The following is a 25,623-nucleotide window of genomic DNA, read 5'->3' as shown; positions in this document are numbered from 1 at the left end:
CACATTGGCTCCATCCCAGCCAATAATATGTCTCTGAACAAAGCTAACCACTGTGCAACCTTATGATCTGAGATGCCCCAGGTGGCATGCTATATGATGGTGATGATATCTGATTGTGCTACCACCTACAGTGCTAAGAGTCTCTGCTATGTACAGCAGGGGCAGGTCCATGATGATGTGATCATAGAAGTACAACCCTGGATTTTTCTCATCCACCACATCTCTCAACTGGCTGCACCCTCTGCAAGTCAGAAACTATGGATGGTGATTATATAGTGTCCCCTTATAAAAAATGGGAAATCTAAAGATTTGTACCCAAAGTGGGCACCCATTAACTAGTTTAAAAAAAAAATTATACTGTAAAGTATGTGGAAAAACATCTTTCCAGAGTCATTGTGGTTAGGAAAGAGCCAAATGTCATCAAATGGTCTTTTTTGCTGACACACTGATTGCTACACGTCAGGAAGTTCGTTAGGACAGATGTGTTGCTCAGTAAATATAAAGCTTCAGTATGAGCTGCAGGGATATAGGAGTCAGCAGGAAGCAGCCATGGGGAGAGGAACTAGCAGCTCCATCTACTACCTGCTCTGGGTGAGCGTCATCATTTGCTCGACGGAGGACACGTGCCCAGGTAGAAAAACAATCCATGATTTGTCTTATGACTGGCAGCTGTCTAGGTATAGTAACAGATCACACTTCCTTTTATAAAAGTCTTATGCCATAATATAATATACAATGGATAGAGAAATATTTGTGATAGCTATTATCTAGCCTGCCACCTTGCTTACAGTAGATTGATAGTAGTAGTATCTGAAAATAACAACTATTATTTCATGCAATGAGACAGCTGTCAAAGCAGAGCCGTAACTACGTGTGTGAAAGGTGTGCCTGGCACACAGCGCAGTCGCCCTGAGGGCGCAACTGCCCACATTCCAAGTCAGCGGCTTGTAATGAGTCAAATTGACTCATTACAAGCCGCCTGTATGCGCCGGAGGAGGAGAGGGGCAGCTCCGGAGGCAGCGGAGACGGAAGAGGAGGAAGGGGGAGGAGGGAGCCGCGGCAGCGCTATGTAATTGGTAGCGGTACCACTGCAGCTGTCCCTCTCCTTCCACATAGGCTGGCCGCCGCCACTGTGAATGTGGAAGGAGAGGGACAGCTGCATGTGGCGCCGCTACCAATTACAGTGCGCTGCTGCGACTCCCCCCTCCCTCCTTCTCCGGAGCAGCACCGAGGAGCCTGACTGCCTGAGCCAGCGGAGAGATGGTAAGTATCATCTATCTATCTATCTATCTATCTATCTATCCTGTCTACCTAATGTGTAAAAGGGGGACTGGCTGCCGTAATGTGTAAAAAGAGGGATGCTGTCTGCCAGAATGCGTAAAAAGGGGGACGCTGTCTGCTGTAATGTGTAAAAAGGGGGATGCTGTCTGCCGTAATGTGTAAAAAGGGGGACGCTGTCTGCTGTAATCTATAAAAAGGGGACGCTGTCTGTCGTAATGTGTAAAAAGGGGGACGCTGTCTGCCGTAATCTATAAAAAGGGGGACACTGTCTGCCGTAATCTATAAAAAGGGGACGCTGTCTGCCGTAATGTGTAAAAAGGGGGACGCTGTCTGCCGTAATCTATAAAAAGGGGGATGCTGTCTGCCGTAATGTGTAAAAAGGGGGACGCTGTCTGCCGTAATCTATAAAAAGGGGGACTGGCTGCCGTAATGTGTAAAAGGGTCTCTACCTGAAGTAGTGGCGCTACTGTGCAGCGTAATTTAAATAATGGAGACTACTGTGCACCGTAATATGAATAGGTATTATTTTGTGGCCACACCCCTTCCCCATGAAGACATGCCCCTATATTAGAGGCGCACTGCCTCTATTTTATATAAAGTGGTGGTGGGGCGCCAATGCCATTTCTTGCACACAGCGAAAAAATGTCTAGTTATGGCACTGTGTCAAAGAGCATATAAAATGTAATGATGGGCAGAGAGCCTTCACCGGCCACCCCCTGCTCTGTGCCACGCTCTAACATATTCTCTGTTTTATGTCATAAAGTAGAGATAGAGGCTGAGCCAAAGAAGCTTACAATTGCGACACATGACCTCTGCAGAACGAGAGCTCACCCAATCAGAGGAGGGGACTGTGTAATCTGCACACGTGGTCTGCCTTCTTTCTTTACTAAAGGCTAGCAATTTGTAGGCTGGTATTAATTAATATACTTAATAATTATTTCAGAATGGAGTGACTACTTAGTTGATTTACTGGATTTGCACTGGTACATCCAGTGAGTTGAGACATGTGGGGGCTTTTTAATGATGAGTGATGTGGTGGTGCACAGGTAATTTTGTGGAAGTTTATTTTAATATCAGAAAGATACTAAGGGGGTTATCCTATTATCCACGATAACGCGATCCTCAATGGCGGCTAAAGTTATCGCACCTATCGGCCAAAAAATCAGGTTATCGCAGCCTGCGTATTCCCGTTTATCGCACCTATCCTATTCCAAATCGGCAATAACGGCAATCGCGCAAAATAATTCTACCCGGCGAAAGCATAGGAAAAAGTAGAGAAATGTGCGTGTACCCCCAAAAATGCTAAACTAGTATTGGTGGCCAAAATATAACTAATTGGTGTCATTAATTCGGGTCAAGTGGCTGTTATGTGCATTTTTTTTTAAATGCTGAAAAATTTTAGAAAGTTGCTTTTTTTTCCAGCAAAATAAGTGCTCTCATTAAATTTTGTGTACATTAAAATGTATATACGTAAATTTTTGGGTCATTTTAGGGGACTTTTAAAAAAAAAGTGGAAACGGACTAATTATTGCATAAAAACACGTAATTATTGGCTAATTAAAAATTATTAAATAACATCTAAATGCCTGATTAGTCATTCAGGGGGGTGTCCAAGTGGTTCTGAACCAAACACCGACATTCTTTGCTTAATAGGGATTTTCACTACTTATCACCAGCTCTGAGCTGGTGAAGAGAAATTCACGATAAAAACCTATGGAGACTTATCGCCGATAACTTATCACCAGTAATAGGATACCAGCGATAAGTTATCGGCGATAAATTATCGCGAAACCGCTATATCGCAGCTAATTGGATACATAGATTAGTTGTTTTGTTACACATTATATTAGGTCACGCCCCTGGTACACACAGACCTTCCAATTCTACGCCCATTACTGGTGAGCCCAATCCTCTTTTTTTTTTATAGCAGGCCACGTCCATTTTGGTTACCAGATATCAGGACTGTTGGGAAGTGTGTAAGCTATGGAGGTCACTAGGTTCCTTCCTGACCCCAGAGAGCATCTGAAGAGAGCGGGTAATAGATTGCAGCCCAATATTGTAACTTCCTCTTTTCTTACCACAGATGTGAAGCTTATTGGAGTCGGATCAGAGAAGATGGCAATTTTAAGGGGGTGTCCTGGGACTCAAGGTGCACCAGGACATCCCGGGATGGCAGGACCCACTGGGCCAAAAGGTAATAATTCTACCCCTGCAACAGCGTGCCAATTTAAGTGTTCCGGAGCTACAGCAAATTGTAACACAAAGGAACAGGTACGCACTTTTCTAAATGCTTATATCTCATGTTTTCAGGAGACAGAGGAGATAAGGGCTCACCGGGAACTCCTGGGAAGGCTGGACCTGCAGGAGTAAAAGGTAAATAGCTTACAATATCCAGAACATATACAAAATAATGCATTACTGTACATACTATACACAGAGCCGGTTCTAGTTCTTTTGGCGCCCCGGGTGGAGAATAGGGGTGTGGCTTCATACAGGGGGCGTGGTCAGTTATGTCCCCTGTAGAGTTGTGCCCCCATTTGTGCCCCCTGTCGCATAGCGCCACTTGCACACACAAAAAAAATACTTACAATCCCCGCTCCTGACCGCTGCAGACCTTCGCCGGCGCCGCTCCTCTCCTCGGATCTATAGGAGAGACGTCATGACGTCTCTCCCTAAGCACAGCATACACAGACACTAGAGGTCAAATTTGACCCCTAGCGTCTGTCAGTCCCTCAATGCTGTGCGGTGCGCGATGACGTCATCGCGCACCGCACAGCAAAGGTCCACTCCACGAAGGGAAACTAGACGAGTAGTGTCTAGTTCCCTTCACAGCGGGGAACCAGCGGGACACAGCGGGGGGCACGGTAGCGGATCTTGCCATGGTGCGGCGCCCTCCGGAAGGCGGTGCCCCGGGCAAAAGTCCTGCTTGCCCGTGGCAAGATCTGCTACTGACTATACATTTCAAAAGTTATTATGAAAGAAAGAAATTCAGAAGTTAACGTCTAACCAGTAGTGAAATAGGGAACCGCCAAAGTTTCCCTAATCGTAATGGCGGTTTTGGCAGCGCCAATTCCTATTTGTTTAGTGAGATTTATAGATGTGCTTATACTGTTGTTGTATGAAAATAGCCATCTCAATGGGGTTTGAGTCATACTTCCCTACATTTTATTTCTCCTCTCCGGGAGAAGCCCAGAGAGGGGACGCTGCAGGTGTCTTCGGGGGGCGGGGCCGGACTGTGACATCACTAAGCCCCGCTCCCCGCATTGGGAAATGCCGCGATTCGTGGGTTCGCGGGAAGGGGGCGGGGCTAAAATGACGCGATTTGCGTCATTTTAAGCCCTTCTCCACCCGACGGACCCGCGAATGCGGGAGGTAATCTCTCCATCCTGCCCGCATCACTAGGGTGCGAGCAGGATGCGGGAGACCTGCCCACTCTTCCGGGGGTGCGGGGGGCTACCCCATAAAACGGGAGCCTCCCGCAGCTTCCGGGAGAGTAGGTAAGTATGGTTTGAGTGTAAAGACCATTACAGGGCTCCTCCACCATGAATAAAACACAAAATGTAGCAAGAAAAATGATCACGCTCATATGGGTTCTAAGGGGTCTATTTACTAAGACTTGGACAGAGATCAAGTAGCAGCCAATCGGGTCCTAACTGCCATTTTTCAAACACAGCCTGTGACATGGCAGTTGGGAGCCGATTGGCTGGGACTTTATCTCCGTCGACTTTATCACCATCCAAGGCTTAGTAAATAGACCTCTAAGCTTTAGCAGGAAGCTTGATTATTGGGACAAGTCAATGACTTCTGAATGAGGAGCTGAATCAGAGAAGGACGCAGTTCACACAACAGCTGCGTGGTTTGCGTACATCTCTGGGTCAAACCCTGAATTGTCAGTGGTGTGGGTATCAAGCATTGGAGAGAGATAAAGTGGAGCTCGGTTTAAAAAAATGTCAGACAGATATCGGGTCTGGGCTCTTATTTTGTTTTGTTTTTTAAATATTGGACAGACATTGGATCAGGGTTTTAAAAAAATTGGACAGACATCATTGGAACATGATTTAAAATACATATATATATATATATATATATGACAGAAAACAACCAGATCAGGGTTTTTTTTTATATTGGACAAAAAAAAAAAAAACCAACATATATATTTTTTAAATTATATATAAAAAAAGAAAATTTCAGACACATCGTTTTTGTGTGTTCAAAAATGTACAGAAACAATTAGACACCAAGGGCCGGATGTAATAGAACCCAAGTACAAGGTTATACCATGCTTTGTACATGATTGCGCCTTTAAAAAAAGACCGAGTTCGGCTGGCATCCTGCACGAGCGCCGAACCCGGGCACTATTACATTCGGCCCAAAAAGTATAACCAGAAGAAATTATTGCAAAACACCAAATACAGACAGAAATTACATAAATGAATAGTATGAGAACATAGTACTAATGAAAAAAATTGTTACATATGAGAGTAGTACGCTTCGGAACCTCTCCTTTTATCAATTTTTCACCTTGAAATCTCTACACCTGGGGAATAACCAGGGCAGAGCGAGAATGTGCTATAGCTGTCATAAAGGAACAGTTTTTTGTTTTTTTAAATAGCTGACAGCATTGGCACAGGGTTTTTTTGCCTATTTTTATTAGACAGAAAACATTGGATGTGATGTTTTTGTAATTAAAAATATCGGACAAACAATATTTAGCCTGTGTTTAGACTAAAATAAAATAATCAGGCAGAAAACATCTGATGTTTTGGGTTAAAAAAATATATATACTGTATATCGAACAGACAACAACACAACAGGGGTTTCTTTTTAATTATCAGACAGAAAACATTGGCTCTGGTCTATTTTTATATTGAAAAATATTGGACAGACAACATCGGTTTTCTGAGTTTTTAAAAAATATCAGGCATGCAATATTGGAACAGATTTATAAAAAAAATATCGGACAGACAGCATAAGAGCAGGGTTTTTTTGTTGCTTTTTAAATAAGGCAGAAAACATTGGCTATGTATTTTTTTTATATATAATTATATAAACAATGGCAGACCTGTGTAAAAAAAGAAATAAAAAATAATCAAGCAGATAAGATCCAATTTTTTTGTTTTGTTTATCACAAAATAAAAAAATAGAGAGAAAACATTGAATCTGTAGAGCTTTTTTCCTAAATATCAGGCAGAAAACATTGGACCTGTGTTTAAAAAATAAAATAAAATATTGGACAGAAAACATTGGATCTAGTATATATATATATATATATATATATATATATACAAGCAAAAAGTGGCTGCGCATAAAGAATACGAGAAGTCTCTTTAGTATATAACGTCCAAATGTATGTTGCCGCAATCCTCCTTCCAGAGTTCACCAAACTCCTCAGTAATGTAGGGAAAAGAAAAAGAAATGGAGGGCGCAAGGTGAGTATTCGGTCAATAAACTTTACTGCCAATTCTTACACTCACATACATTTCAGTTTAAAGTCACCGGCGCAATGAAGAGAACCAGTGCAGCTTCCGGACGGCTAGCACTGATAGTCACCACGGCTCCCCAGATGACACAGGCGCTGTAATTTCCAGCTCCACGGACTCCAGCACGAGAAACACCACTCTCCGGTACTCCGGTCAGAAGGTCTCGCCTCACACGTCCTGCTGGCCACGCTCAACGCGTTTCGTCACGGGACTTCGTCAGGGGGTGTGTGTACCATCATTGTGTCCACTTATTTATACCAATGCAACAAGATTACAATCATCTGTTCTCAAGATTTGCAATAAAGTTTCATCACTCACAATTAACCATATAGTTACAACAATACTCAATACATAAATACATAACACAAAATACATATAACACTTGTTTAAAAACGCACCGAGATAACGACACACAACAACATTATAAAAATAGACCATATAATACTCTAAATGATTCAATTAGCATCAATTAAATCTCTCTTTATTCAACTCCCTTTTTAGAAAAAGAACAATTCCCATTATGCCTAATCAAAGGGTTCTTTTAAACGCAATTCTTAAAAAACATTTATATACATAATATTGAACCCAATATATATGCATATACATACTAAAATCCTTATATCAGTGCGTATTAAATTAACACAGAATCAAACACAAAATACACATTATAAATCTTTAAATGCAAGTTTCAAATGATGTATATACATATATACTCTATACAAGAAGGAAAAAAAAAAAAAGCCATACTATGATCCATACTAGTACACATTGTGCTAATGTTGGTGCAAAACAGGACACAAAGGGGCCTATGGCCCAAACTACAGTGTATCCCCGCCCCAACATCTGCACCAATGATTCTAGTGTAAAACAGGTGTAATATCATAATTTTAATTTAACCCATGCGGGCTAATAGTATTCAACGTATGTATCCAGTACATCTCTCTTTTACCTAACTCTTTTCAAACATCACCACCTCTATCCCCCAATTGTACATGCTCAATAGCTTTAAAACTAAAGTGACTAAGTGACCCACCATTACAATTTAAAAAGTGCCTAGGTACGCTATGATCCTGTACTTTATTAATTATACTTCTCGTATGCTCAAGTATCCGAATTTTTAGCTGTCGCTTAGTTTTACCCACATATCGTGCACCACAGGAGCACTCCAAAAGATAAATTACCAAAGTAGTTTGGCAATTGATCATATTTTTAATCACCCAAAAACGAGTTCGCTCAGTGTTCCATACCTTTTTCCTCTCTTTGCTCATATATGTACATACCTTACAATGACTAGACGGGTAACACCCGGTTACCCGAGTTTTGTTTAACCAGGTTTCGTTTGTTATTAGCTTAAGATTGCTAGGTGCTAAGGAGTTTTTTAAGGATTTTGCTCTCCTAAAAACAACTTGTGGATTTTTAGGTAAGAACTCTTTTAAAATAGGATCTAAAGTTAATACATCCCAATGATTTTTTAGTATAGTCTTTATCTCATTACTTTGGGAATTATATAAGGAAGGGCTGGATTCTATTTATTTCTATTTATGTCAGGATGAAGCCCTAAATGAAGATCAGAGAAAATTTATATTGGATTGTATTAGTTATGTTCTTAACAACAATTATTTTAAATTTCAGGGGGCTTTTTATAATCAGCAGTGTGGGTGTGCTATGGGGACCCCATATGCCCCGAGCTTCGCTAATTTATATTTAGGTAAATGGGAAACAGAAGCCATCTTTGCTAATAATCCTTTTTCGGAATTTATTCATACATTTTATAGGTATATAGATGATATATTAATAATTTGGAGAGGTAGTGAGAATGATTTTAATAATTTTATGTCTTATCTTAATATAAATTGTTATAATCTTAAATTTACATCCAATTATCAGAAGAATAGAATAGAATTTTTGGACCTAGTTGTAGATTCATCTGAATGGAGCCCAGGAAAGAAAATTAATACATATACATATGTCAAGAAGGTTGACAGTAATAATTACATCCATTTAAAAGCTGCCACCTTAAAAATTGGGTTACTAATATTCCCTATTCTCAGTTTCTTAGGTTGAAAAGAAACTGTGCAGAAAATGAGAAGTATAATGAACAAGCTGATGTATATAAAAAGAGATTTTTGGAAAAAAGGTATCCAGCAGAATTGATTGAGAAGTGTAAAGAGAGAGCGGAGGGATTAGACAGACAGCAATTGTTGGTTTATAAAGAAAATACAGCAAAATAATAATTTCTTACCATTTATCACCAGATATAATTCCCAAAGTAATGAGATAGACTATACTAAAAAATCATTGGGATCTATTAACTTTAGATCCTATTTTAAAAGAGTTCTTACCTAAAAATCCACAAGTTGTTTTTAGGAGAGCAAAATCCTTAAAAAACTCCTTAGCACCTAGCAATCTTAAGCTAATAACAAACGTAACCTGGTTAAACAAAACTCGGGTAACCGGGTGTTACCCGTGTAGTCATTGTAAGGTATGTACATATATGAGCAAAGAGAGGAAAAAGGTATGGAACACTGAGCGAACTCGTTTTTGGGTGATTAAAAATATGATCAATTGCCAAACTACTTTGGTAATTTATCTTTTGGAGTGCTCCTGTGGTGCACGATATGTGCATAAAACTAAGCGACAGCTAAAAATTTGGATACTTGAGCATACGAGAAGTATAATTAATAAAGTACAGGATCATAGCGTACCTAGGCACTTTTTAAATTGTAATGGTGGGTCACTTAGTCACTTTAGTTTTAAAGCTATTGAGCATGTACAATTGGGGGATAGAGGTGGTGATGTTTGAAAAGAGTTAGGTAAAAGTGAGATGTACTGGATACATACGTTGAATACTATTAGCCCGCATGGGTTAAATTAAAATTATGATATTACACCTTTTTTACACTAGAATCATTGGTGCGGATGTTGGGGCGGGGATACACTGTAGTTTGGGCCATAGGCCCCTTTGTGTCCTGTTTTGCACCAACATTAGCACAATGTGTACTAGTATGGATCATAGTATGGCTTTTTTTTTTTCCTTCTTGTATAGAGTATATTGTATACATCATTTGAAACTTGCATTTAAAAATTTATAATGTGTATTTTGTGTTTGATTCTGTGTTAATTTAATACGCACTGATATAAGGATTTTAGTATGTATATGCATATATATTGGGTTCAATATTATGTATATAAATGTTTTTTAAGAATTGCGTTTAAAAGAACCCTTTGATTAGGCATAATGGGAATTGTTCTTTTTCTAAAAAGGGAGTTGAATAAAGAGAGATTTTTAAAATTGATGCTAATTGAATCATTTAGAGTATTATATGGTCTATTTTTATAATGTTGTTGTGTGTCGTTATCTCGGTGCGTTTTTAAACAAGTGTCATATGTATTTTGTGTTATGTATTTATGTATTGGGTATTGTTGTAACTATATGGTTAATTGTGAGTGATGAAACTTTATTGCAAATCTTGAGAACAGATGATTGTAATCTTGTTGCATTGGTATAAATAAGTGGACACAATGATGGTACACACACCCCCTGACGAAGTCCCGTGACGAAACGCGTTGGGCGTGGCCAGCAGGACGTGTGAGGCGAGACCTTCTGACCGGAGTACCGGAGAGTGGTGTTTCTCGTGCTGGAGTCCGTGGAGCTGGAAATTACAGCGCCTGTGTCATCTGGGGAGCCGTAGTGACTATCAGTGCTAGCCGTCCGGAAGCTGCACTGGTTCTCTTTATTGCGCCGGTGACTTTAAACTGAAATGTATGTGAGTGTAAGAATTGGCAGTAAAGTTTATTGACCCAATACTCACCTTGCGCCCTCCATTTCTTTTTCTTTTCCATATATATATATATATATATATATATGTATATATAGGTCAGACAACATCAGACCAGTTTTATTAAAAATATCAGACAGACTATGTTGGATCAGGATTTTTCTTTCCAATTTTCTTGAAATACTGGATAGAGAAACATTGGAAATGTTTTTTATAGTTTCGGTTTATAAATATCAGACGTTGGATCAGGGTATTTTTTAATTTTTTGGAAATATAGGAGAGAAAACATCGGATCTGAGTTTTGATATTTTTTTTTCTCTTAATATCGGACAGACAACATTGGACCTAGTTTTTGTTCCAACATCAAAAAAAAAACACTGGTTCTGTGTTTCTGTTTAAATATCAGGCAGACAACATCTGTTCTGGGTTTTTGTTTAAATACTGGGCACAGAACATTGGATCAGGATTTTTTTCTGTTTAAATATCGAGCCGACAATATTGGATTTTATGTTCTGGCTTTTTATTTTCACCACAATGACAATCTCCAATTACAGTATTAAAAAAAAATGTCTCTTATAACATCTTAATAATACAGCAATGGCAATTCTTACGGAGTTGTGGAGGACGGCCACCTCTCCACCAATCAGAGATTGGTTTAGGAAAATTGACTTGTATATGGAGATGGCCCCCTCAGTTGCTGCTAAAAATTTACAGTTTACCTTGACTTGGTTTATTGGAGTATAAATTGTCTAATAATTATTTGCACTTTTACGTATATGGTAAACCTGTACCACTGTCATAATCTTTAGGCGCGACATGCCTGCATCTTGCTAGCCACTCCCCCAGTTACCACCCAGAAATGCCCATCCAAATTGCATGTATCTGCGGGCAACTTCGATCTGCGTCTTTGTGCTGTCGGGGCGCAGTGTGGCTTGGACGCATGCGCAAAAACAGCGTCCATTTGTGTCCGATGCGTCCACCTCTCAATCAGGTCCAGAATCGCAAGTGAAATAATTAGAACCACCTGTTGATCTTTTAAAATGTGTCAGTCAGTGATGAGTACACCTGTGCTCTAGTAAGGAGATATGGAAAACCTGCACTGCTAGTGTGCCCGAGAACTGGATTTGAGAACCGGATGCTCAGGTGGCAGGGTTAGCCTATATGTACATTGCTGCCATCTGTAATTATTATTATTATACTTTCTCCATCTAGGAGATAAAGGAGATGCAGGAGTTCTCGCCCAGGGAAGTGAGTATTATACAAATGAGGAATTACGTTATGGAGAATGGATTTGTGTTCTCATTATAAATGACAAAATATATTCTAAATACTGATCTTTTTTTCTGTTCTATAAGTATCATAAATCACATTTCTCTAACGTCCTAAGTGGATGCTGGGGACTCCGTAAGGACCATGGGGATTAGCGGCTCCGCAGGAGACTGGGCACAACTAAAGAAAGCTTTAGGACTACCTGGTGTGCACTGGCTCCTCCCACTAAGACCCTCCTCCAGACCTCAGTTAGATTCTTGTGCCCGGCTGAGCTGGATGCACCCTAGGGGCTCTCCTGAGCTCCTAGAAAGAAAGTATATTTAGGTTTTTTATTTTACAGTGAGATCTGCTGGCAACAGACTCACTGCAGCGAGGGACTAAGGGGAGAAGAAGCGAACCTACCTAACAGGTGGTAGTTTGGGCTTCTTAGGCTACTGGACACCATTAGCTCCAGAGGGATCGACCGCAGGACCCGACTTTGGTGTTCGTTCCCGGAGCCGCGCCGCCGTCCCCCTTACAGAGCCAGAAGCATGAAGAGTCCGGAAAATCGGCGGCAGAAGACTTCGGTCTTCACCAAGGTAGCGCACAGCACTGCAGCTGTGCGCCATTGCTCCTCATGCACACTTCACACTCCGGTCACTGAGGGTGCAGGGCGCTGGGGGGGGGGGCGCCCTGAGGACAATATAATACACCTTGGCTGGCAAATCTACATCATATATAGTCCTAGAGGCTATATAGATGTAAAATTACCCCTGCCAGTATTCCAGAAAAAGCGGGAGAAAGTCAGTTGGAAAAGGGGCGGGGCTTCTCCCTCAGCACACTGCCGCCATTTTCTCTTCACAGTGCAGCTGGAAGACAGCTCCCCAGGCTCTCCCCTGTAGTTTTCAGGCTCAAAGGGTTAAAAAGAGAGGGGGGGCACTAAATTTAGGCGCAATATATGTATACAAGCAGCTATTTGGGGAAAAATCACTCAGTTATAGTGTTAATCCCTGCATTATATAGTGCTCTGGTGTGTGCTGGCATACTCTCTCTCTGTCTCCCCAAAGGACTTTGTGGGGTCCTGTCCTCAGTCAGAGCATTCCCTGTGTGTGTGCGGTGTGTCGGTACGGCTGTGTCGACATGTTGGATGAGGAAGGTTACGTGGAGGCGGAGCAGAGGCCGATAAATGGGATGTCGCCCCCTGTGGGGCCGACACCAGAGTGGATGGATAGGTGGAAGGTATTAACCGACAGTGTCAACTCCTTACATAAAAGGCTGGATGACGTAACAGCTGTGGGACAGCCGGCTTCTCAGCCCGCGCCTGCCCAGGCGTCTCAAAGGCCATCAGGGGCTCAAAAATAACGCCCGTTACCTCAGATGGCAGACACAGATGTCGACACGGAGTCTGACTCCAGTGTCGACGAGGTTGAGACATATACACAATCCACTAGGAACATCCGTTACATGATCTCGGCAATGAAAAATGTGTTACGCATTTTCTGACATGAACCCAAGTACCACATAAAAGGGGTTTTATTTTTGGGGAGAAAAAGCAGCCAGTGTTTTGTTCCCCCATCAGATGAATGAATGAAGTGGGTAAAGAAGCGTGGTTTCCCCCGATAAGAAACTGGTAATTTCTAAAAAGTTACTGATGGCGTACCCTTTCCCGCCAGAGGATAGGTCACGTTGGGAGATATCCCTTAGGGTGGATAAGGCGCTCACACGTTTGTCAAAAGGTGGCACTGCCGTCTTAGGATACGGCCACCTTGAAGGAACCTGCTAATAAAAAGCAGGAGGCGATCCTGAAGTCTGTATTTACACACTCAGGTTATATACTGAAACCTGCAATTGCCTCAGCATAAATAGTGCTGCTGCAGCGTGGTCTGATTCCCTGTCAGATAATATTAATACGCTAAGACAGGGATAATATTTTGCTAACATTGAGCATATTTAAGACGTTGTCTTATATATAAAGGATGCACAGAGGGATATTTGCCGGCTGGCATCCAGAATTAATGCAATGTCCATTCTGCCAGGAGGGTATTAGAAACCCGGCAGTGGACAGGTGATGCTGCATTTAAAAGGCACATGGAGATTCTGCCTTATAAGGGTGAGGAATTGTTTGGGGATGGTCTCTGGGACCTCGTATCCACAGCAACAGCTGGGAAGAAAATTTTTTACCTCAGGTTTCCTCACAAAAGCCTAAGAAAGCACCGTATTTTCAGGTACAGTCCTTTCGGCTTCAGAAAAGCAAGCGGGTCAAAGGCGCTTCCTTTCTGCACAGAGACAAGGGAAGAAGGAAAAAGCTGCACCAGTCAGCCAGTTCCCAGGATCAAATATCTTCCCTCGCTTCCTCTGAGTCCACCGCATGACGCTGGGGCTCCACAGGTGGAGACAGGTGCGGTGGGGGCGCGTCTCGGGAACTGCAGGGACCAGTGGGCTTGCCCACAGGTGGATCCCTAGGTTCTGCAAGTAGTATCACAGGGATACAGGCTGGAGTTCGAGACGACTCCCCCTCGCCGTTGCCTCACATCAGCCTTGCCTGCTGCCCTCGGAGAAAGGTAGTACTGGCGGCAATTCACAAGCTGTACTTCCAGCAGGTGAAATCAAGGTACCCCTCCTTCAACAAGGCCGGGGTTGCTATTCCAAAATGTTGTGGTACCGAAACCAGACGGTTCGGTGAGACCCATTCTAAAATTGAAATCCTTGAACACTTATATACGAAGGTTCAAGTTCAAAATGGAATCGCTCAGGGCGATTATTGCAAGCCTGGAAAATTTCAGGGTATCACTGGACATCAAGGATACTTACCTGCATGTCCCTATTTACCCTCTTCACCAGGTGTACCTCAAAATTGTGGTACAGGATTGTCATTACCAATTCCAGACGTTGCCGTTGGTCTGTCCCCGGCACCGAGGGTATTTACCAAGGTAATGGCCGAAGTACTTATCCCGTACTTGGACGATCTCCTTATAAAGGCGAGGTCCAGGGAGCAGTTGTTCGTCGGAGTAGCACTATCTCGGGAAGTGCTACAACAGCACGGCTGGAGTCTGAATATTCCAAAGTCGCAGCTGGTTCCTACGACGCGTCTACTGTTCCTGGGTATGGTTCTGGACACAGAACAGGATAAAAAGGGTTTCTCCCGGAGGAGAAGTCCAAGGAGTTGGCGTCTCTAGACGGAGACCTCCTAATACAAATACAGGTATCGGTGCTTCAATGCACGCGAGCCTTGGGAAAGATGGTAGCTTCTTACAAAGAATTTCCATTCGCCAAGTCCCATGCAAGGATCTTCCAGTGGGATCTGTTGGACAAGTGGTCCGGGTCGCATCCTCAGATGCATCAGCAGATAACCCTGTCTCCAAGGGCCAGGGTGTCACTGTGGTGGTGACTGCAGAGTGCTCATCTTCTAGGGGGCCGCAGATTCGACATACAGGACTGGGTCCTGGTGACCACGGATGCCAGCCTTCAAGGCTGGGGGGCAGTCACACAGGGAAGAAACTTCCAAGGCCTATGGAAAAGTCAGGAGGGGACTTCATCCAGAAGTCTTCCAAATGATTGTACACAGTGGGGAAAGGCCACAGGTGGACAGGATGGCGTCCCGCCTCAACAAAAAGCTACAAAGATATTGCGCCAGGTCAAGGGACCCTCAGGCGATAGCTGTGGACGCTCTGGTAACACCGTGGGTGTACCAGTCGGTGTATGTGTTCCCTTCTCTGCCTCTCATACCCAGGGTAATGAGAATAATAATAAGGAGAGGAGTAAGAACTATACTCATTGTACCGGGTGGCCAAGAAGAGCTTGGTACCCAGAACTCCAAGAAATGATCTCAGAGGACCCATGGCCTCTGCCGCTCAGACAGGACCTGCTGCAGCAGGGGGCCTGTCTGTTCCAAGACGTACCGCGGCTGCGTTTGACGGCATGGCGGTTGAACGCCGGATCCTGAAGAAAAAGGCATTCCGGAGGAAGTTATCCCTATGCTATTTAAAGCTAGGAAAGAAGTGAACGCAAACCATTATCACCGCATATGGCGGAAATATGTTGCGTGCTGTGAGGCCAGTAAGGCCCCAAAGGAGGAATTTCAGCTTGGTCGATTTCTGCACTTCCTACAAGTCAGAGGTGACTATGGGCCTAAAATTGGGTTCCATTAAGGTCCAGATTTCGGCTCTATCGATTTTCTTCCAAAATAGAACTGGCTTCACTGCCTGAAGTTCAGACTTTTTTTAAGGGAGTGCTGCATAGTCAGCCCCCGTTTGTGCCTCCAGTGGCACCGTGGGATCTCAACGTAGTGTTGGATTTCCTGAAGTCGCATTGAGTTGAGCCACTTAAATCCGTGGAGCTACAATACCTCACGTGGAAAGTGGTCATGCTGTGGGCCTTGGCGTCGGCCAGGCGTGTATCAGAATTGGCGGCTTTGTCAAAAGCTCTTATCTGTATTTTATATGGATAAGGCGGAATTGAGGACTCGTTCCCAATTCCTTCCTAAGGTGGTAGCAGTTTTTCATGTGAACCAACCTATTGTGGTGCCTGCGGCTACTTGGGACTTGGAGGATTCCAAGTTTCTGGACGTAGTCAGGGCCCTGAAAAGTATATGTTTCCAGGATGGCTGGAGTCAGGAAAACTGACTCGCTATTTATCCTGTATGCACCCAACAAGCTGGGTGCTCCTGCTTCTAAGCAGACTATTGCTCGCTGGATCTGTAGCACGATTCAACTTGCACATTCTGCGGCTGGACTGCCGCACCCTAAATCTGTGAAAGCCCATTCCACGAGGAAAGTGGGCTCTTCTTGGGCGGCTGCCCGAGGGGTCTCGGCTTTACAAATTTGCCGAGCTGTTACTTGGTCGGGTTCAAACACTCTTGCAAGAGTCTACAAGTTTGATACCCTGGCTGAGGAGGACCTAGAGTTTGCTCATTCGGTGCTGCAGAGTCATCCGCACTCTCCCGCCCGTTTGGGAGCTTTGGTATAATCCCCATGGTCCTTACGGAGTCCCCAGCATCCACTTAGGACGTTAGAGAAAATAAGATTTTACTCACCGGTAAATCTATTTCTCGTAGTCTGTAGTGGATGCTGGGCGCCCATCCCAAGTGCGGATTGTCTGCAATACTTGTATATAGTTATTGCCTAACTAAAGGGTTATTGTTGAGCCATCTGTTGAGAGGCTCAGTTGTTATCATACTGTTAACTGGGTATAGTATCACGAGTTATACGGTGTGATTGGTGTGGCTGGTATGAGTCTTACCCGGGATTCAAAATCCTTCCTTATTGTGTCAGCTCTTCCGGGCACAGTATCCTAACTGAGGTCTGGAGGAGGGTCTTAGTGGGAGGAGCCAGTGCACACCAGGTAGTCCTAAAGCTTTCTTTAGTTGTGCCCAGTCTCCTGCGGAGCCGCTAATCCCCATGGTCCTTACGGAGTCCCCAGCATCCACTACGGACTACGAGAAATAGATTTACCGGTGAGTAAAATCTTATTTTCATTTACTCGTGTTGATTTATTTATTGAGTGTGGTAAACTGAGATGAAGTGTAATTAAATGGAAAAAGGAAATTGCTAGCTAATATAATACACTGAAATGATTGTCTTGAATATTTACTTTTTTAACTCCAGATCTACAGTAAGGCCTGACTATGAGTTGCGAATAAAGCAAGAAAGAGCATGCAACTGTGCTCCTGGACCCACCATGCTGCAATTCAAGAGGGGCAAATACATAAATTTTTTGCATGCAGGGTAAATCAGACTTGCCTACTCTCATGGAAGTTGCGGGAGACTCACGATTTTTTGTGAAGTCCCCGCCACCCCCAGAAGAGAGGCCAGATCTCCCGGATCCCACCCAATTCTAAGTGAAGTGGGCAGGATGAAGAGATTATACCGGAATCACCGCTCGGTATGGAGAGGGCAGGGCTAAATGATGTGAAAATGCAGCATTTTAGGGGCCTAGTGATGTTACAACTCAGCCCCATTCCCCGAACTGGCCTGGAGACTTATAAAGTAGGTGAGTATGAGGTAAGTACTGTGATAGAGTCAAATAACTACCTTTTAACATTAGCTATATATTAATACCGTGTAGCCGTAATGGCTGCTAAACCATGTGCACATGCTACGCACTCCGTACGCTATTTGCGTATGAAGACCTCGCACGTGGTACGCAAATAAAGTACACACGCTGTGCTGGGTGTACGGAATACCCACAGTGAGCATACACACAGACAGTAACCTTTATAAACTTTAAACACAGATTATGCTTACTCTGTAACCCTTGTATGCAACACACTATGATTGAGTTTGTGTTGTAAAACCTTACTACTGAAATACTGCAGCGATATAACGCTGCTTAACCTTGTTAATGTAAATGCTGTTAGAGCGATTTAGAATTCAGAAACCCTTTGTACCAGCTAGAGAGACACAGACACCCTGCTGAGGTTCTAACACCTTATATGAACGTTCTATTTGCAAAAGAATAATACAATACAAGTCATACACTACCAATATAACATAGACTACCTAACCAGATAACTGCACATGAAATACAATAACAGTACAATAACACTTAAGAGAAAGGAGAGAGAAAGAGGAGAGGAGAGAGAGATATGGCTCACAATAACAATAAAGACAATATGATTGCGGAGAACTTACGCACAAGGGAAACAATCGCATGCGCCTCTGGATATCCAGCTCCCGATTAGCAGTGATGAGAACCGTTGAAGAGAATAGTAGAATGGGAGCTGGATCAGATCGGCTTCGTATCAAACAAAGAGGGATCTCTTTGTCTATGAACATGCTACATTAACTAAACTTTCAGATTCTATCAAAGGGACCATAATCTACAAAATACATTATATGGTAAAAATATGTAACGATTGAGTCGCACGCTAGGCGCACATAAACTCTACCGTAAATGCGCATACCGTGCGCCTGCGGGTGCACGTAACAGCGGGTATGCGTACACACGGGAGAGCGCACGCATGCGCAGCGCGGACCTGTATGAGGTGCAAATATGGCAGTGTGCATCATGATATTTTTCTGACTTTGACAGTCCACCCTTTGGCAGTCAACAATAACTGCCACTTTCTAAAACATTTCAAAAAGAGAAAAATATGTCATGTGTAAATACATTTCCATGGTTGGGTAAGGGAGGAGAGGAGAAGGTGTGAAAAGGGTATGACCTAGTGAGATAGCAGAAGCATGTGTGTATGAATCCATGTTTGGGGGGTCATGTATCATCGTGCCGTACGTGTTGTAAATCAAGCTTCGAGGTATTGCGAAGTATACATTTGAATTCCTTCTTATCCTGTATTAAGGGTCTGTGGATGGGCTGTCAAACTTTACCGAGCTCTTTTTGGATTTTAGTTGTAACAAAATGGGGGAGCACATTTTAGTTGATGATACATGAATGGGGGGATATGTGATTGCTGATATCTGTGCCTGTATTCCCTATCGACTATGTGTGTCATTACCTGAAGGTTGTAGAGATGAAGATAAAGAACACTTATGGTAATGCATTGATATTCTATGTCAGGTTAATGAACATTTGTCGGTTGAAGTCTTGTCTGGTGTCTGTTGAATGCAGTCTTCTTTGGGCTTTTGCCAAAAAGTGTGGGCAAAAAGCTTTGTCAATGTCCATAGACTTACAAAAGTGTTGGGCTAGCGTAAATTTAAAATTTCTAGGGAAACTGGGGGTCTATGGTATAGTTCATCAATTATCTGTGTATAAGGTTGTCAAAACTTCTTCTTTAATCCATCTGTTGTCTGTGTACAGGATCATCAAATTCCTCGTCCAAGTGGGTCTTTTTTACCTTGGAGAAAACGGAGAAACAGGTGAAAGAAACGGACCGTATAATCGCATTTTCATCACATCATTGTCTCTACCGTTGGGTCATAAATCAAATCCATTGGAATTACAATTTCCTCACTCCTTAGACTCATTACCCTGGTACTACGTTTGCACTTCATTAAAACCTGACCGCATCTAAATATCAAGCCAATCGATATGACAACACCCAAGATACATAGGAGAAACTTCCCTACATCCATTATGACTCCTTGAGCCCATTCTCCTAAACCAGAGAACCAATTTCGCGGGTTCAACCATGACACCCAACCAGTCAGCTCATTACCCACAGCAGCAAGGGTGAGATTGTGTCTCCTGCGAAATTCCCACTTTAATTGGAGAATATCGTCCATCTTTTGGTCTATGACCTCGACCGGATCCTTGGTACTATTTGTAATATATGTGCAGCATTTCACGCCGTACTGCGTTGCCAGTGTGACACAATATCCACCTGTCACTGCTGTGAGATAATTAAGAACCATTCTATGCTGAACCAGTTCTGTTTTATAAGCTTGAAGCTCCCTTCCAGTATACCTAAAAGTGTCGTCATACATTTCAGTGATATTGTCTAATAAATTTGCAAGCGCAGATATATATCTATAATTCAACACTCCTCTAGCAGTGCGAGTGAAATCTAGCGCAAGTAGAACCTGAATCCCGGTGGATTCATGGATCATGTCAGAGGCCGAATGCTCTGTCCTTTCTGTCAGTTGCCTTTTAACAACGTGCTCGTAATGAGTGTGAGTATAAGGAGCTTGGGCACCACGGTGTATATCTTTCATTTTGGCATGTGATACAGTCATTACCTCAGGCAGTACTTTTCCAATATAACACAATCCTTCAGAGTTTGGGGCAAGCCACTTATACGCCTTCCTCCCGCATATGAAATATGCATCATCGGGGAGAACATATGGGACGGAGTAGGACATAACCATATTACACATCCTCCATGTGAAATCTCCTACCCCTAATTCTCCCATCTGTCTAGTACACGTATCAGTTTGTACGATATGTGCACAGTATCCTGGTGATACCTCTCCAACTCTCGTAATCCTACTTCCTAGGGTATACCTATATCGGAAAGATTTTTCTCTACTGGCTATGTGGCGTATAAGCTCTGTATCTGTAGGCATTCTATCTGCTCTATATGAAAAGGTCATGGTTTGGTTACTCCATGACACTTCCCAATTTCCCGGCTTTCGGGGATTGGAAATGTTAAAACATATTAGGGACTTATCCACATGATATTGGTGGAGCTTCAAACTAGGAGGACTGGAGATATTAAACCTCCTGTCCACCGGTCTCCCACCCTTTAGCTCAAGTACCTCCCCTACCGTTAAAGGGAATGGTACTAATCCTGATTTGCTATGGCCTTGAGGTACTTGAGAGCATACCCAACAATCTGTCTGATTTAACACATTATCCACTAAGGAGTGATAGTCACTCAATGGATGCCGGTCCATGTGGATATTAAAACTGGATTGGCATTTCTTGATGCACCCATCCTCTACTACACTGTCACAGAGTCTACAGATACAGTTCTCTTTTCAGCTAACAATGTTTACAAATAACATGGCTGCTAGATCGTTTCCGGTATTCGCCTTTGCTTGGTGGTTGTGTTGCTATTGGAAATTTACACCTCCGTCTCAGTCATCGGAACCTTTCTGGATCCTTTCTCGACCTCCATGGTACTCTCGCCGGAACAGACTGCTCTGGTCAACATCATGGTCAACAGGAAAATCCGTATCACAGTCTCTTGGGGCAAGTCCATCTTACAGGAGGAGAAAAGGAGAAATTTGTAATGGGGGTACAGGAAAACAGTTTGAGGGGGAGAGAAACTTGTTACGATAATAAGTTCTCTAGTCTTGTTGTTCTTCTTGTTCTGCTGTCATCTCAAAGGTGCTGTCTCTCAGTCTTCCAAACGAACATTCTGGTGATGCAATATTCCTTCCCAACCAGCGATCTTTCTGTAAGGAGCAAAAATCTTGCATTACCATTTGTCTAACTGATGTGTGACATACCATCTTTAAAACATGAAAACATGAGTGAGAAGAGAGAGAAAACAAAAAAAAACAAAGAAAGAGAGAACAATTCATATGAATATATATTACATAAATCAACAATAAACAACAACAGGAAAAAAAAACATTTTTCAAACACTTTAAAATATTGTCAGATCATCAGGCTGTCATATCTACATGTCCAATGGTTTCCTTGCGCAGTCCCTCCCACCAGCACCTCCATACTCCACCCTCTGTATCTGGCCAGGATACATTGATGCGGATAGGTCATGCTGGGGTTTGGTAGACTTCTGCAAAGACCAAGCAGATATGCAATGTTTGAGTCCTACCAATAATCGTCAGAGATGGGGAGAGAAAAAGAAACATTTCACAGATACATATACAACGTTTCACCCGGTCATTCCTGTGTCTTCAGGGAATGACCTCCCAATTTATTAACTGTTTCCTCAGGCTTACCATCAGTCCTAATGATCTCCTTTCCTGACTATATATTATGGGTGTGGCCCAAAATTCTTCCTATATGATCCCTAATTATAATTTGGTGTGTCATAATTTTGCTAATTTCTTGGTCTAGGGGGTCTGACTTTATGTGGGCTGTTACAGTTGCTGGCATAATGCCCTTCTCTTTTACAAAGATAACAAATCCTTGGCTTCCTCCATGTGCTAGGGGCCTGGGGTTTCGGTCGACTTGATGCCTCCTCTAGTGCTTGGATGCTCATTACCATCAATCGCTCTCCCTGTGCTTCCCTGGTTCTTCGGATATTGCGGTCATGCTCGATAGCGGACTCTCTTAATGCAGCCACCGAGATACCTCTCCAGTGAGGTAGAGAGGTTTGTACCCTGATTCTTAGTGTGTCTTTTAAGCCGTCCATTAATACAGACACAGCTACCTCTCTGTGGTGTACATTAGTTTCAATGTCATCTATACCAGTGTACCTAGCCATATCCTGCAGAGCCCGATGAAAATACTCTGGTGTGGATTCACTTTCTTTTTGTCTTATTGTAAAGATTTTATTCCACTTTACTACTGCAGGAAAATATACTCCTAACTGTAGATTGATTCTTTTTACATTATCTTGGTTATACTTGTCTGTTAGTGGTACTTCCTCATCTAACTTGCAATCAGCGATAAACTTTAATGAATCAACATCGGGGGGTAAGCATGCCCTCAAAACTGTCCTCCAATCTTTGTTATTTGGCTCTGCAGTATTTCCTAGCTCTCTAATATACTTTTGACAAGCAACTAAGTCTTCCCTGGGGTCAGGGAATTCAGACGAAATTGTTCTCAATTCTGTTCGGGAAAAGGGGCAGTACATGGCGATGTTCCTGACAGGAGTGACTCCTGAAGTGTCAGTTTTCCCATTTGGTACTGCAATTACCCTGACAGGATTAAGTCCAATGACGTCATTCTGAATTGATTCTACGATATGAGGTACATTTGTTTGTGCGTGATGTATAACACCATACGTACCTGTGGACACGACCTCACCTGACCCTCCGTTAGGGGGTTTGATTACAGTCTTTACCGATTTGGTCGCGTCCACCTGGATGTCTTGTGTGATGGCTGCTGGAAAAGGTGCCGACATCGTGCTGGGCTCACTTTCTTGTTGGTGATCCTGAGGAAAGTTTAACATGGGGTGCGACTTGCATGGGTTAGTAGTTGTACATTTAACACTTTCATTTTTATAAACCTTATTACGTCTGTTACTTTCATTCTTAATATAGTTACTAAGTGCATTTTTATCGTACAACATTGTGCCTTTCTCCGCAACCATAATCCCCTCCATTGCCATGTCTCTCCTCTCAAGATGAAAGTCAGGTATGTAAGTTAAATTTCTTTGCATTTCACTTTCCTGTTGCCATAACTGCAAACAATCATAATGTTTAACTCGTTGTTTCCAGGATTTTATGAGACAGATCCTTCGCCTTAAATTATGCAATACCTCTGAGTCAAAACTACCTATCCCAGGAAATGGTGCTTTATCCCCCACAGTCATTCGTGTCCATTCGTCACAAAAAGTCTCAGTGTGGGGACCATACCTCCCCCACATTACTAACCGAGCAGACCCTCGGGGTCTGCAAGCCTCTGCAGCCTGAACTCTGACTGCTAAACGTCCCTGTGTTGTGCACTTGGCTGCCATTGTGGACCTCTTTTAACACAGAAAAACTTCCTAAAATGCACCAAACACAGTAGTCTACGGTGGGAGTTTTCCAAGCTCTTCCACCACCTTCTTCTGCTCCGGGTATCCCCGTTCCGCCTTCTAGCAGACACGTGTAGCCGTTGCAGGCCCTACCTCTAGAGATTTTCCTGAGCCAGCGAAAATTCCCTTCCTTTTTACACAAATCACGCTTGCATGTGCTTCCCACAACACGTATGAGGGCAATTTACCTCGTATCACGTTGCGTTATTGGTCACACCTACAACCGTGCGGTCCAATCGTACCACTTATAGACACTTGTTGCCCATAAATGGTAGGATCATTGGAGTCTCCCTACTGTGCTCCAAAACAGCCAGAGCGTAATACAACGAAAACTTTATCACACTCTGTCGCACGTTTTCACTTAGACCGTGCTCATCACGTATTCACCTAGACCGTGATTCACCAAGATTTACTTCACCAAGATTTCACCAAGATTTCACCAAGACTTCACCAAGAGGAGTTCAATACACTCATACCGTTTTCAACCCACACTAACATTCTATAGTTTTCTGATCAGAAAAATCATTTCCCGTAATCTGATAGCTCTCCCCAGAGGCACTACAGTAAAGTAAGGTATTTAAACTAAGTTTTGGAAACTGAAATCAATTTGTGCTATTATCGCGAGGCTATACTATACCGCCCCCACTAAAACAATGCTATTGTGCGATTTGAGTTTCGGTGGGCGTACCCAGACGCTCCGTTGCGTAATATACGCTGCATGCGTCGGCCTTTGTGTTGCGTACGCGAGTCTCAGCCTTTTGTTAGAGACACGCGTACGCTGGCCACAAAAATACAATTAGCACGTTTATCAATGTAGATGATCTTTAACTGTAATCATCTACCAAGCACCACACAGGTCTTTCCTTGTATCTCAGGCAAAGCTGTGCGTGTGTTTTACAAATTACCCCTTAATGTATCATTTTTACTCTTTAAGTACCAATAGCAACAAATCTTTCTCAGCACGTTATCAATTATGAAATGGCAACCAGGAAAGTGAGATGTGAAGATTACACAAATGAACATGCAATTCTAAATTAATCTAATAACATATATTGATGTAAGCACACGCATATAGATATTACATATATGAGACCCTATTCAGTGCTTCTAATTTGCATATGAATGTGCAATTTCTTTCACTGCTGGGAGAGAGAGAAAAAAAACAACAAACCAGTCCCACAGGTCATTTGCATTTCAATGGCCAACCTACAAGTAGCAGCGTTAAAACAGGTTCTTGAAGAGAGACAGTTACAAAAAAAAAAACTACTTGTGTATTTCTTAAATCAAATATTTAATTTATTATTAACTGTTATTAAACTCTATCTGAACTACTTATGATTGACTATGATATGGACTAAACAAATGCATTAAAAAAAAACTCATTAAATGATGATTTCTTTTTGACAGTGGATGGCTGATTGTTTCCTGAGTCAACTGAAAATCAGCCGTTCAAAAAAAATTGACCTTCCCAAAATGGCCGCTGCTCCTCCCCCATCCATGAGGTTTACACAAAATGGGGGACAGACCTTTTGTCACAAAGAAAAATCATCATGCCAGCCCCTTTTAGTTATCACGCTATGCAGAGCGATTAAAAATAATTTTAAACCTATTTAAACAGACAAACCATCCAATCTGCGTGTGCAGTTGGCACCAAATAGAAATAAAAACCAGATTTACAAAGACAATAGCTTAATGTTCCTACCTTCTTCGGATTCCACCAGCATCCCTACAGACCAAAAGAATCAGACGCAGACTCTCATCTGATCAGCACTATATCTTCCTTTTCCTC

The 25,623-nt window shown here is 42.6% G+C and overlaps 1 protein-coding gene across 1 annotated transcript in view; it reads left to right on the top strand.

Annotated features, from left to right (window-relative positions):
* The first annotated feature begins 527 nt into the window (after positions 1 to 527).
* Positions 528 to 25,623, top strand: part of LOC134948339 (ficolin-1-A-like) — a 61,853-nt gene continuing 36,757 nt past the window's right edge. Inside the window, exons 1-4 of the mRNA XM_063936261.1 lie at positions 528 to 631; positions 3,365 to 3,475; positions 3,592 to 3,654; positions 11,753 to 11,788. Of these exons, the coding sequence (XP_063792331.1) occupies positions 550 to 631; positions 3,365 to 3,475; positions 3,592 to 3,654; positions 11,753 to 11,788 (292 nt within the window). The 5' untranslated portion in view covers positions 528 to 549. The remainder of the gene's footprint in view (positions 632 to 3,364; positions 3,476 to 3,591; positions 3,655 to 11,752; positions 11,789 to 25,623) is intronic.

This window comes from Pseudophryne corroboree, chromosome 8 (assembly GCF_028390025.1).
Source record: "Pseudophryne corroboree isolate aPseCor3 chromosome 8, aPseCor3.hap2, whole genome shotgun sequence".
NCBI classification, from domain to species: domain Eukaryota; kingdom Metazoa; phylum Chordata; class Amphibia; order Anura; family Myobatrachidae; genus Pseudophryne; species Pseudophryne corroboree.
Note: the sequence above shows the minus strand (reverse complement) of the source record. Positions and strands in the feature narration are given on the sequence as shown.